General features: G+C 44.3%; 1 protein-coding gene across 1 annotated transcript in view; it reads right to left on the bottom strand.

Moving 5' to 3' along the window:
• The window catches only part of vip (vasoactive intestinal peptide), a gene marked incomplete at both ends in the record, with an annotated part of 52,808 nt that extends 51,830 nt beyond the window's left edge, over positions 1-978 (bottom strand). Inside the window, one exon of the mRNA XM_083650748.1 lies at positions 884-978. Within this exon, the coding sequence (XP_083506874.1) occupies positions 884-978 (95 nt within the window). The remainder of the gene's footprint in view (positions 1-883) is intronic.
• Between the last annotated feature and the right edge of the window lie 11,447 nt (positions 979-12,425).

Here is a 12,425-nt window from a genome sequence, read left to right as displayed (position 1 = left end):
TTATTATTATTATTATTATTATTATTATTATGATGATTAGGCTACCACACGTCAAATTATTGTAAAGGGGAATAAATCACATATTAAGTCAGCAAAGCGATTTCTTTTATTTGCTCTCAAAATCAAAATGCCCTAGCCTATGCAGGATGCTATAGGCTTAATAACAACAAAACATACAGGCTATTCCTATAAATTAATGCTACAAGTGAAACCATTAAAAGTAGGCTACACATCACACCGAGTAGCCTACCAGGCACTGGAACATTAGTGATTTGTAAGGTTTTCATGTGGGTGGCATTTGGTGACTATTATTGGAAGAAAATTGCTTTATAGCCTGCTTTTTTTTTTGTATGGCAATAAACCAGAAAACAATGAGACAAAAAGAATAAAAACTACTCGAGAAAAGGAGCTCTGCGGTGTGCGAGTAGGCTATAGCTTTTATTCTTTTTGTCTCATTGTTCTAGTTCAGCTCAGCACCTGCCCCAACTTTGGGTTTTGGATGTGCGTGTCTCCCTCCTTTTTCAATAAACCAGAAAACAACCATTAATAATATTGTTTTCACTCCGCTCTTTTCACGTATAGCCTATAGGCTATCTGTAAGCTTTTGTATGCTATTTTGGGGAGATTTGCCCTCACTCAGCCCAACGAATTATTCAGAGCAGAATGCGAATATTCCAAACCCTTTATGGCATAAATAATCAATCAGTCAATATGCATAAAAAAAAATCAAGAAATTCGCGAATAGTGTAAATGAAGTTGAACATGATCTTCAGAGACAAACAAACAAAAACATAAACCGAAACGTGCTATGATATTTATCCACAGCACACCAACACCATAATAGCACGAATCCCCCCTGAAAAGGCAAAGAAGTCGGTCTCACCTCATGGATGTGTATGGCAGACTCAGGGTCCGGGAGGACAAGACACTGAACAGGGCTATTAGGAGAAGCAGCTGGGGACCCGTCCGCTGTAACATCGCTTTAAACCTGCAAATGAAGACGCCGATGGGTTACTCTCTCACTAACCTAACACTGTGGCGAGAATGGAGATTGTATAGGCTATATCCAATTTTAGGCTACTAGATGATAGAAAGATTGTGCGATTCTTTTGCCATAGCCCAGCCTGCGCCCTCCTCGTTATTCAGGCAACATTACTGCACTATACTCGAGTCGTAAGTGTTCTTAATTTACGCAATGATTTCCCGCAAATGCAAAGCAACAAGAAAGTAGAGCAGCTTAGCCACGAAGAGCTAATTGATTCTCGTTTTCTTTGGAAAATGCTGTTGAAATCTTGACGGGAAAAGCCAAAAAAAAGACCCGGGAACCCGGTGCGTAATTACGCAGGGCGCCGATATTTTGACGAGGACTAAACATCTTTACGCCGCGGAAACGCCTCAGTTCTGTTGCCATCATCTACCCACAAACCGAGCTGATTTTGTCAAGCTGTTCCTCATATCTTCGTGGATCTCTAAAACGCACTGTATTCAATGCTAAATGCAACATTCAGACGTTTAGAGTGACTCCAAAACGTGTCTGGCACGCGCAAAACAAAGAAACTTAGAACAATCAAAACTGGAGATCAGCGCGCATCATCTCAGAGAAACTAGTGCACTTTGTTTTTCAAACGCATGCCAAACAGCTTCACAGAATCAAGTCTTACATGTGCTTTAGAGGAAGTTGTCGAAAGTTGGTCCCTCTCTCTCTTTCTCTCCGTCTCTCTCCAAGGTGCTGATGTGCTGCTATCTCCAGTCTTCTGATGCGATGGCTCCTGGTTCTCTTTCTCTCTCTCTCTCTCTCTCTCTCTCTCTCTCTCTCTGCCTCTCTGCTCGCCTTCACCACTGCTCCTGTTTTATACATCGGAATAGTTGTGGTGCACTCAGGGGATCAAGGCCCTGAGACGTCAGTGGGTCGCTGCTTCCGTCATTGGCCTTGCTCACAGTCGGAACCAAACGGGCCTATGGTGAAATGAATGTGTTTCCCCCCCTCCCCCTCTCCCCCCCCCCCCCCCCCCCCCTTAATCGTTGGAATAATTGATATGTCATGGGTGATGCCATTGACTCATCCTGATCTTTTGCCCACTGGGCTCCTCTCCCATCGCAATGCTGCTCAGCTGGGAAGGCAGGGAGGGAGGAGCTGGAAATTGGCCTAGAAATCACAATCAAACCCTAAACAGTGATCTCAACCTTCTTCATGACATGGACCCCTCATTTCATCAGTGTGTGTGTCTGTCTCTTGTGTGTGTGTGTGTGTGTGTGTGTGTGTGTGTGTGTGTGTGTGTGTGTGTGTGTGTGTGTGTGTGTGTGTGTGTGTGTGTGTGTGTGTGTGTGCGTGCATGTGTGTGCAGTCTGTCTATTGTGTGTGTATGTGTGTGTGTGTGTGTGTGTGTGTGTGTGTGTGTGTGTGTGCGTGCGTGCGTGCGTGTGTGTGCGTGCGTGCGTGCGTGCGTGCGTGTGTGTGTGTGTGTGTGTGTGTGTGAATTTATTACATCACTGATGATGTCATCAGTGGGACAGACAGAGAAACAAGCAAACAGACAGAGCCCCAGCTCCCTTAGACAAATAGAAAAAACCTCAGACATCTATCAACAAGACACACAGCATGTGCAGAAACTACAAACAATGAAGACATTACACACAGCAGCTCTAGCCTAGGTAAACCCAGCCCCCACGTGACCTGCTCTCAGAGTTCCCAGTCACTAGCAGTAGTAGTGACTGAGAACAGGTCTGAGAGCAGGTCACGTGGAGGCTGGGTTCACCCAGGCTACAGCAGCTCAGCAGCCATCCCTTCACTGCTCTTTTAAAATGGTTGGCAGTGACAATTGACTCTATGGCCATGACTATCTGTATTCTGTATTGATATATAACAGCGAAACGGATCAAAACAGTTGTTCTTTTATACCTTCTTCAAGTTTAAGTCAAGTCAAGTTTATTTGTATAGCCCTAATTCACAAGCATGTCTCAGATGACTTCACAGAGACTATGTCTAGCTAAATCTAGCTGACACAACAGTAGCAATTACAGTAGTAATAATAACAATATGATAGAGAGAGACAGAGAGAAAGGGAGAAAAGGGGGGTGGAATGTGGGGGAGGGGAGAACAGGGATGGGAGGAGGTGGGGAGGGAACATGGAAATGTGGGGGAGGGGAGAGCAGGGAAAGGGAGGAGGTGGGGAGGGAGCAGAACAGGTAGAATATATACTGTGGCTGGGCGATATGGGCATGAACACAAGGGACAGTAAAGACAGGGAACAGGGGAATGTGGGGGAGGAGAGAGCAGGGAAAGGGAGAGGGGGGGATGTGGGGGAGGAGGGAGCAGAGAAAGGGAGGAGGTGGGGAGGGAGAGCGGGAGGGAGAGGGGGGTGTGTGGAGGAGAGAGCAGGGGACAGTAAAATTGAGCAAACAGGTTATGTATTTTACTTATCAGGTGAAAAGAGCCAATGAATAAGCAAGAAATGAATTGACATTTATCGCCCAGCCCCAGGTAGCAGCGGCACACTGGAACTACGTTTTATGTTTATTGTGTTTTATGTTTTATGGGGACAACGGATGGAAATTAGCCTCGTGCTAAATCCGGCAATTTTTACACTTTTACTATGTTCCAGGTTTTATTATCTGTTCTATGGTTTCTGTGTTCATTAATTTTGCAATGTCCCGTCCAAATAAACAAATAAATAAACTAGCAGCAGAGCGGCCAGGCCAAATGAGCAGCAGCTCAGACAATCTGACCACTCTAGCCATTAAACGGAACTAACTGGAACACAAGGAATCTAGCTAATCTACAGCCTAGTCTGCCCTGTCCTATTCCAGTTCAGATCTTAGCCTGAACAATATAACCCCCCAGTTCAGAGGATTCCAAGTGGAAGGTGGGCCTCTCCAGGGGTCTCCAACAGTTTGAGAGGAGGCTCACTGAGTGAATTATTTTAGTTATTTATTCAGTTATAGATAATTTAATAATAATAATTTGAAAGAGTGAGGCAACTTTTTATGGAGCTTTGTACTTAATCGATAATCTCTCACTCTTAGTGGTTTAATGGGTTGAACTCTTCGCTGTGGAACCGCCTCAAGGACCCTGGTGGTCGCCGGACCACACGTTGAGAACCACTACCCTATGACATGTGAACCTGTGGAAACTCAGTCTGACGACTGACGTACATGTATGATAGACTAGTGGTTCTCAAAGTGGGGGTCGCGACCCCCAGGGGCGTCACGGGACATCACTGGGTGGGTCGCTTGATGATTTCCAGAATGTCTGAAATTGGCCTCAAGAATATGTGAGCTACAAAATGTGTGAAATACAATTGAAAAACTAGAGCACATTTTAACCATAATTGTTTCAACCACCTCCGGGGATAGTGGGGATCGCGAGCCTCCGGCACCGTTATTTTGGGGGTCGGGGGCTGAAAAATGTTGGGACCCCTTGTGATAGACAGATGCAGTATACAGTAGCTAGCATTAGCCTCTGGTGTTAGCTAGCTGTTAGCTGTTGGCCACTGAATGATCAATTTGATATAACTGTTAACCAGTTTGAGTCACGCTCTTTCCATGCAGCCCAGCAGCTTTGTTGTTGGCAGAGTTGTTGATATCATAACAATCTTGTGGCTCTAAACGAACGTTTTTATCGATGCGGGGAGCAGGGCCGTAGCTAGCTATGAGGACGGGGAGGTCCGGACCTCCCCTAATATTTCAGAGATTTTTTAATATTTCAGAGATTATTATTTTTTTTTTTAGCCTTTATTTAACCAGGTTTGTCCCATTGAGATCAAAGATCTCTTTTACAAGAGAGACCTGGCCAAGAAACAGCAGCAACACAAAGTTACAACAAACAAACACATAAACACATACAATTGAAAAACATTAAAATGATCAAATAAAACATTTGCATACAGACAGCCTGTTCTCAAGAGATTTTACCATAGCCTTAAAACCATTTAAGGTTACTAAGCTATTAAGTTTAAGATCAGACTGCAGACTGTTCCATGCGGTGGGTGCAGAGAACCTAAAAGCTTTCTTCCCCAATTCAGTTCGGACTTTGGGAACAGAAAATTGTAGAGTGTCCTGAGAACGAAGATTGTATAAAAATAAAACAATCTGCATGGAAAACAGGAAAAGCATGAACAACACGGGATCGCTTTTATTTTGAAACGAAAGGCAGGTCAGGCAGGAAGTCATCTGACGCCGCGTCCGCGGTAACTTGATTCTGAGAGAGCAGCAGCATGGTGGTGAGTGATGACTGTCTGTCTGCCTGGCGAGATAATTGAAGGTGAGCGAGCTGCGAGACAGTGAGCGAGTGAACGACAGACAGTGAGTGACACACACTGACAGATTTTTTAGCAACAACCAAGAAAGTAAGTGTCTAGTCTGTCTAAGTAATGTTACCTGTGTGACACGTTGGGATGCTACTGGCTAATCATGCATGATGCCAATTGCCAAGCTCCCGAAGTCAGGTATGCAGGTGGCTATATGCATGGTTTCAGTTTCATGACCCAATAAGTAACAAAAAGAGGTGGTGTAAAGTTAAAAACAACATAATATATTTTATTTTATTTTTCAATCGTTCCTATCAGGAATAAATAAATGTCCCTCTGTATGTTTTTTTTATTATCGATGATGACTTTGTGTGTTGTGTACGGCTTGGGTTGTGTACCTGTGTTTGTAGGTGTCATTTTGATATGAATTTGGCTAAAACAGTTTGTGTTTGTTAGTTACAATTATGTTGACAGGAGAGCTGAGCAGGTGGTGACATGAAAGAGAATATACTGAATAATGACATCACAACAGTATAATCCTAATGTTGATTTAAAATGATATATTACTCTAAATATGGCTTAAAAAGGGGGGAAAAGCGGGCGCCGCCGAATCCGCCTCCCCTTGCTGGACCTCCCCTATTTCGGAACCCTGGCTACGGCCCTGGCGGGGAGACTGTCATGGCGGCATAACTGTTTCCGGTATCTCCGCTCTGGGCGCAGACAACGAGTTGAACAGAGAACAGACGAAGAGAGACCAGAGCTGCAGTCATTATGCTGCAGTGGAATTACGAGTGTATAAGCAACCTTCGGTTATATATAATTCAGTTCTTATCAATGTTAACGGTTATACAGATACGGGTCTTTAACCAGTTTTAGTTAGCTAAACAAGCGTAACACAACTTGCTTTAATTGTCTAAAATGTATAACCTTAACCAAACTTGTTTTACTTGCCTAAATTTAACCAATTTAATTGCATACATGCAACCATCAACCAACCTCTGGGATGTAATTCAACAGCTGTTCTCACTCCCAGTGTTGGGACAAGTTACTCAGGAAATGTAATTACTTACTGATTACTGATTACTCCTTAAAAAAATAATAAACTTACTTTACTGATTACTTATGAAAGTAATTAATTAGGCTTATGTTATGAGTTGCGTTACTACTTATACTTTCGCTTGCCCTCTTCCGAAAAAGTGAAGTAGGCCTACAACCTGTTTAGCAATAATGAAACAATAATGAACCTTACAGGAAGAGTCAACAACCAGTCAAACTGCGTTTATTTAATTGCTGGGACAAAAAACCTAATCGTGTTCTGGCAACGCAGTATGGTCAGATCTATCCACACTTCGTTGTAGCTTTGTGCTAACCGCGACGCGCAACTATAATGGACCTTCCTTTATAGTTGCGGCTAGCTCTGTGCCAGCGCTGGAGAAAGTAATGGATTAGTAACTGTAATATAATTACTTTTTTGGACATTTTAATCCCTTACATCAGTGGTTCCCAACCTTTTTACACCAAGTACCACCTGAGAAAGTAGTTGGCTCTCCAAGTACCACCATATGACCGACGTTAAAATACAGTCTATTCAGCTCAGCACAGTTCACACAGGAGGCAAATTTATTCCAAATAACAGTATTTATTGTAAACAAACAATAAATATCAACTGTACAGTGTGTGTGTGTGTGTGTGTGTGTGTGTGTGTCTCTCTCTCTCTCTCTCTCTCTCTCACACACACACACACACACACACACAGCAAATTGTTTATTTTCATTCGTAGTATTATTTTGATAGATAAACATGTTTTACAATTGATTTTAAAGTTGGGTTTATTTCATAATTTTAAGATTGGGATTCCAGGGATCAAGTACCACCAGCAGGGGGGGGGGCAAGTACCACCTACCTTGAGAAACACTGCCAATAATATTAATAATAATTATTATTATTTCACTTTCACATGTTTGAAAACTACTACTAATGACCACCATGGATTTTGCACAATTTTTTTATTTTTTTTCACAGAGCCTTCCAAGTACCACCAGCGGGTGCAAGTACCACGTACGGTACGCGTACCGTAGGTTGGGAACCACTGCCTTACATTAGTAGTCACGGGGAAAGTAATACAATTACAGTAATGCGTTACTGCAACTCCCAACGTGTCAACATACTGACGTTCACACAGTGACAAATGGGCGAAACATGGGTGGGGCGTTCAAAAGTGTCGCCGGTGGATTGTGACCAAACGTCAGTATCTTGATGGCTCGGGAGTGACAATGTGTTGACCAAGGCAGAATCACTCTGTGTTAATTAGACTCTGAGGGTTTCTGGAAGTCCACACCTACCACAGATAATGATAACACTTTAGATAGCCTACCGCTGCACCTGAAGAAGATCAGCTGGATAAGCAGACGGACCAGTCCACACTTGTCCACAGAAAAATCATCGCGCTTCATATCTCACGTCAAAGTCAGCCGTCAAAGATCAGAGCATCAAACAGGAATTTCCAGGGACAAACCTTGATGTTCCTCCACTAGAACACACCTTAACAGTGTTGGGGGTAACTCATTACAAAAGGAACATGTAATATATTACTTTTAGCAGTAACCAGTGTTGGGGGTAACTCATTACAAAAGTAACATATTACATGTAATATATTACTTTGAGCAGTAACTCAGTAATATAACTTATTACTTATAGGATTCCAGTAATATTATACCAGTTACTTTGTCAAGTAACTCAAGTTACAAATTGAGTAAACATTTTTTTTTTTTAAATCAAAGCACTTATTTAAAAAAGACACAATCATTTCCTAATCAAACTGTGTGTTTTTATGCAAATAACCACTATAGATGACAATAACAAAGGAAAATAATAACATTTAGAATTTTGGATTGTTCACACTGACTTCAAGGTAGGGATGTTCGATATTGACTTTTTTACCGATATCCGATATCCAATAATGTCCAACTCTTAATTTCCGATACCGATATCAACCGATATCAACTGATACCGATATAAGCAGGCTTTTTTTTCACCAAAATTTCAGGTAACAAGTTACATAATGTAGCTTAATGTAATGCGTTCCCTAAAACGCTGAAGGCTCCGGGGTGCGTTACCTCAAACGCAAAAGGCATGTGACAAAGCGGGGTTCTGGCACACAACAGGCTGTTTAATTCTATGACAACAAACCTTTTATGGACTTTTTGAAGAGCTGCAATCTTACACATGAGGGAAAATAATATTTTCCCTACACAATGATGTGGTTTATTTATTTGTTTATTTGTTTATTTGGATCCCCATTAGCTGTTACTGAGGTAACAGCTACTCTTCCTGGGGTCCACCTTAAAAACATACAAGTACAACATTTCAAACATATTTAAATAAAAACATTTATCTATTTATTTTGCAGGCCTGTACCCAAGAATAACCTCTTTAGTTTCTTTTTAAAACTTACTTTACTTGTTGCTTGAGTAATCAAGCATGGCAACCTATTCCAAAGGGAGATAGCTCTTTATACATAACCGTTTTTTTCATTGCATTGGTTCTAGGTTGAGGCATTGTAACATGACCCATTCTCGCTTGTCTTGTTTCATGATCATGTCTGTCCTTAGAAAATGTTATCTTTGAGTACAGGCAATATGGTTGTTTTAAAACACAAATATTTCTGAACAAGACCAGGAGACTGCATGTCAATCTGTCTTCCACCTTCAGCCAGGAAAGATCTGTGTGCATTTTATTAACACTTTCTCTCATTGAACAGCTGAGGAGGACAAGCGCACCAAAATTCAATACAATAATTCGATACTGATCAAAAATCTCTCTGAGGACTAACTCAATTGGGAAGTCCATCCCAATTGAGTTAGTCCATCTGGGATCCGTTTCTGGACTACCTGGGTGAGTTTAGAAATGGGTAATTTTTTTTATATATTGTTGCAAACATATTTGAACAGGTTGGAAGCACCATGTTGTAATGTTTTTGTTTGTTTTTTGTCTCCTATTTAATTTTTGTTTGTTTGTTTTCTTCTTTCTTTCTCTTTTCTGTCTCAGTTTGAATTCCTTTACTTGCTTTTTTGTTTTTTGTTTTGTTTTGTGTGTGTGTGTGTGTGTGTGTGTGTGTGTGTGTGTGTGTGTGTGTGTGTGTGTGTGTGTGTGTGTGTGTGTGTGTGTGTTTTTTTCCCCATTTAAAACAAATTTGTATAATCAACTGGATATGGGACTAAGTTTACGGGGTGGGAGAAAATGTTTCTTTTCAGATTACGCACTCGCAGTCAGACACTGTCACATTGTATGCAACTTATTTGAAGATTATTTGTTTTGGGTTCTGTCCCGTCTGCAGTTGTATTGATAAAATGATGTCTGAAAACGAAACGATAAAAAAAAGTGTATCCACCCAAAAAAAAAATCTCTAGGAGGTAAATTGACGATACCATGGAAAGTAGCGTATCACACTGATGCAATGTATATGAAGAGAGGGTCAGTCGCCTGCCAACTTCTTCTTTGGTAGGCGTATCTCCTCCCAGTCAGCAGACCCCTCTCACCCCCCCCCCCCCCCCCCCCCCCCTCACGCCACTGGCACCATCGGAGTCTTAATGCAATCATTCCAGAGAGAAAGTCGATTATAGAGAAAATCAGGGGAAAAGGAGCCGGTGTAATTTGACAACAGTGATTGGAAACAGATCTGCGCGTGCAGGAAGAAGAGGAAACGACAGCATTATTATGCTGATGTTGATGGAATGTACAGCCAAGACTTGGGCGCGAGGGTCTGCGAGGGTCGGCTATATAGGGTCGGCCATGACGTGCATTTGGTCATCCGGGGATGTAGCCTACGCGTAGGCTCTGTGGTCATCCGGGGATGTAGCCTACGCGTAGGCTCTGGGGTCATCCGGGGATGTAGCCTACGCGTAGGCTCTGTGGTCATCCGGGGATGTAGCCTACGCGTAGGCTCTGGGGTCATCCGGGGATGTAGCCTACGCGTAGGCTCTGGGGTCATCCGGGGATGTAGCCTACGCGTAGGCTCTGTGGTCATCCGGGGATGTAGCCTACGCGTAGGCTCTGGGGTCATCCGGGGATGTAGCCTACGCGTAGGCTCTGTGGTCATCCGGGGATGTAGCCTACGCGTAGGCTCTGTGCGGACATGCTTGGCGCATCCGCGAGGGTCGCGAAGCCGCAAAGGTCCGTGGGGGCCAAATGAACCTGACACCAACAGACACCAGGTCCGTGATGAACCTGACACCAACAGACACCAGGGGCCGGTTGCACCAACTGGTCTTAACTATGCCTGGTCGTAACTCCTACGTCGGTCTTAGTTAAGACCATGGATTTACGCCTGTTGCACCAACACAGCTTATGTCTGGTCTTAACTATGCTGGTCGTAGCAATGCCATGTGAATTGCCAGGGAATGCACCCTGATTGGATGATGTTGCAAAAAATGTGCCTCGCGACCTGCTTGGAGCACTGTGCCACTACGCTCTCTCAGCCACTACTGTAAAACACCCTCCCTCCTCTCACCCTCCCTCGCTCCGGGGGAAAAATGGCGGCGATTGAGCCAGAAAGACAGTCTGAATGAAATTGAATGTAACGTTCCCAATTCTATGTATTACATTCTAAAAAATTAACGGCAACATTTTGGAAGGCTAAGCCACACAACTAGCTCGTTGTAATCTAACATCATGCTTCAAAAGATGGAGAACTGGCTGTGTTACGACGATGAGGGTAAGGACTCAAAACGGTCTCCGCTGATAAGACACGGAGATCTCTGTTACAGGCAGGCGCTACGCCTCCTCCTGACCAGGCATAACTCTTACGCCTGGGCGTAGTGAAAATCAGGAGTAGCTGTTAGGTCGTAAAGTTACGACCAACTTAGCTTAAGACCAGTGTAAGACCAGTTGGTGCAACCGGCCCCAGGTCCGTGGGGGCCAAATGAACCTGACACCAACAGACACCAGGTCCGTGGGGGCCAAATGAACCTGACACCAACAGACACCAGGTCCGTGGGGGCCAAATGAACCTGACACCAACAGACACCAGGTCCGTGGGGGCCAAATGAACCTGACACCAACAGACACCAGGTCCGTGGGGGCCAAATGAACCTGACACCAACAGACACCAGGTCCGTAGGGGCCAAATGAACCTGACACCAACAGACACCAGGTCCGTGGGGGCCAAATGAACCTGACACCAACAGACACCAGGTCCGTGGGGGCCAAATGAACCTGACACCAACAGACACCAGGTCCGTGGGGGCCAAATGAACCTGACACCAACAGACACCCGTGCGGCGAGTTTTAACCTGTCCACGCTCATCCAATATTTTCTACGTACGTGGATGTGGATGACGTGCAGCCAAAATTGAGCTTTTTCAAGATAATGGTTTTCCACGGAGTATATAAGCGCCAAACGTTTTCTCATCTCGATTCTGTCGCTCATTTCCGTGTTACCATTCGTGTGGAAAGCATGACCAAGCCTTACCTCCATTTTTCGTCCGCACAGCCACTATGCCACAAGGGCGCTGGAAAACCAAAATGGAGGCTGAAAGAGGCTTTTTGTTGCGGCTCTCAACCTGGTTACTTTTCCTATGATCCTCATTACAGTGGTACAGGGTACATTTAAACTTACACTGGTTCTGCTCAAACACTCATATGGCCCATTTCCACCGCTGGTATTGACACGGCTCCGCCCGGCTCGACTCGCTTTTTTGTAGCTCTCCACTGGTCAAAAACCGTGGTATTACTAGTAGCACCTCTGGCGAGGTTCCAGGGCTGTGGACCCGGTACCATACAGGGCTGTGGACCCGGTACCATACAGGGCTGTGGACCCGGTACCATACAGGGCTGTGGACCCGGTACCATACAGGGCTGTGGACCCGGTACCATACAGGGCTGTGGACCTGGTACCAGGCGGTGATGTGAAAACACGACTGATCGGTCAGGTAGAATCCTGTTTACTGTGTCTCTGGATACTGTCAATGCTGCACATCAGTTTAGTGGTGCTAATTACCTTCTACCGTACCGGGGGTACGGTGGCGCAGTCGGTAGCGCGGTCGCCTCACAGCTAGAAGGTCCTGAGTTCGATTCTCGCCTGGGACGCTGTGGGCGCTGGAGTTGTGACCCCCCCCCCCCCATATCTTCAGTGCCCACTGCCCAGGTGGGCTATCTCGTCGAAAGGGCCTTTCTGTGTGG

The sequence above is a fragment of the Poromitra crassiceps genome (genome assembly GCF_964638095.1).
Source record: "Poromitra crassiceps genome assembly, chromosome: 14".
NCBI classification, from domain to species: domain Eukaryota; kingdom Metazoa; phylum Chordata; class Actinopteri; order Beryciformes; family Melamphaidae; genus Poromitra; species Poromitra crassiceps.
This window is presented reverse-complemented; position numbering and strand designations above follow the sequence as displayed.